The 1,353-nt window shown below is 40.4% G+C and overlaps 1 protein-coding gene across 1 annotated transcript; it reads right to left on the bottom strand.

The window, feature by feature from the left end:
* Positions 1 to 80: 80 nt before the first annotated feature.
* LOC110115212 (hexose carrier protein HEX6-like) lies at positions 81 to 1,232 on the bottom strand. Its single transcript, XM_020848387.2, has 2 exons — positions 977 to 1,232; positions 81 to 905 (listed from the first exon to the last, which is right to left on the bottom strand). The coding sequence occupies exons 1-2, from the start codon at positions 1,146 to 1,148 to the stop codon at positions 556 to 558; spliced, it is 522 nt and encodes a 173-aa protein (XP_020704046.1). The 5' UTR covers positions 1,149 to 1,232; the 3' UTR covers positions 81 to 555.
* Positions 1,233 to 1,353: the final 121 nt, after the last annotated feature.

Genomic DNA, 1,353 nt, shown 5'->3' with positions numbered 1-1,353 from the left:
AAATTATTTTTTTCAATCATTGGACAATAAATTCTTTGGCGTAGCATATATGTATCAAAATTTGAAGAAGCCGGCATGGTTTTGGACCTTTGGTTCATCTTTTGTCTCATTAGGAACATATTACGCAAACATCCTCCACGAGAATGGAAAGGGGAAGAAAATTTTCAAATTTTGCTGTCCGTCAATATTTGAAAAAAATAATACTCTTTATCAATTTATGTTCTTGCACTGGCTCGCAACATATGGCTGTATATGACTTTTTGTTATTTGTTTAATGTAATTAGTCAAATTGATCTCATAAATTCAGATTGCTGCAAAGATAATTTGACAATCAACCCTCGCCGTTCCGAATTAAAAGCTTTAAAATTCCTTAAAAAAATAGTAGGGTTGACAGCAACAATAGAATATCTTAATCCACCGAAGGTGATTTCCTAGTGATCGACCAAAGAAATGAGGGAGGTGAGATGGAGATGTTGGACATTATCACCTATTTTCTTAGAGTAAAATATTTGAATCCTTCTGTTTGAAACGAGATCAAGAAAAATAAATTCGGGTTTAGGGATTTATCAATGACAATGCACTGACCTGATTGGTGAAACCGATCCCAACCCCAAGCAAGATCCGAGCCGTAATAAGCATGTACACATTCATCGCAGCTCCTCCGACGGCAGATCCGGCCAAAAATAGCAAACCTCCGATCAGCATCGACTTCCTCCGGCCGTATTTATCTGTAATCACCGAAGCAAACAGGGATGCAACGAGACCAGCGATGTAGAGTGAGGATGTGAAAGTCGTTAGAATCACGCTGTTGAATTTGCAGTAATTGCTGGTGTGACTGGACAGCATCTCATGATACACATGGGGGAAGAACCGTTTCAGAAATGAGGTGGTCGCCGAGACCCCGCCTGACAAAAATTGTCCACCAGATTCAATTGAAGAAGAGAAAAGAAGAAATTCGTTGAGAGATTGGAAGGACCTGAGATGCCAATGTCGTAGCCGAAGAGGATGCCGCCGGAGGCCGCCACTATACAGGAGAGGACGACGAAGGAAGTGACCTTTCCTTCGTAGGCTTCCGGCCGGCGATCGTCTTCGCTGTTAGCGATGAATCTGGTCGGAGGGGGCGCGGCAGAGGGGTCGTTCGTTGCCATTGGGGATTATGGGTTTCGTCTCAATTGTCGGAGTGAGAATTTTCTTTTATAAGCTTTAAGAGAGTGACGCCTTCTTATCGTCAGTTGGTTTTGACGAAGAAGGGAATGGATAAACTCCCTCTAATTATTTGTAGGCATTAATTTTGAGTTTAATTAGAGGATAATGTAAAATTTTTTTATTAATTATATTTATTTTAAATTAAAT

This window comes from Dendrobium catenatum, unplaced genomic scaffold, assembly GCF_001605985.2.
Source record: "Dendrobium catenatum unplaced genomic scaffold, ASM160598v2 original_scaffold_55156, whole genome shotgun sequence".
Lineage (NCBI taxonomy): Eukaryota > Viridiplantae > Streptophyta > Magnoliopsida > Asparagales > Orchidaceae > Dendrobium > Dendrobium catenatum.
The sequence above is the reverse complement of the archived record's forward strand: the minus strand, read 5'-3'. Positions and strand labels throughout refer to the sequence as shown.

Coding starts and splice junctions, on each gene's coding strand:
- LOC110115212 (XM_020848387.2), bottom strand. CDS start 1,148: ATGGCAACGAACGACCCCTCTGCCGCGCCCCCTCCGACCAGATTCATC. Junction 906..976: donor CTACGACATTGGCATCTCAG/GTCCTTCCAATC, acceptor AATTTTTGTCAG/GCGGGGTCTCGGCGACCACC.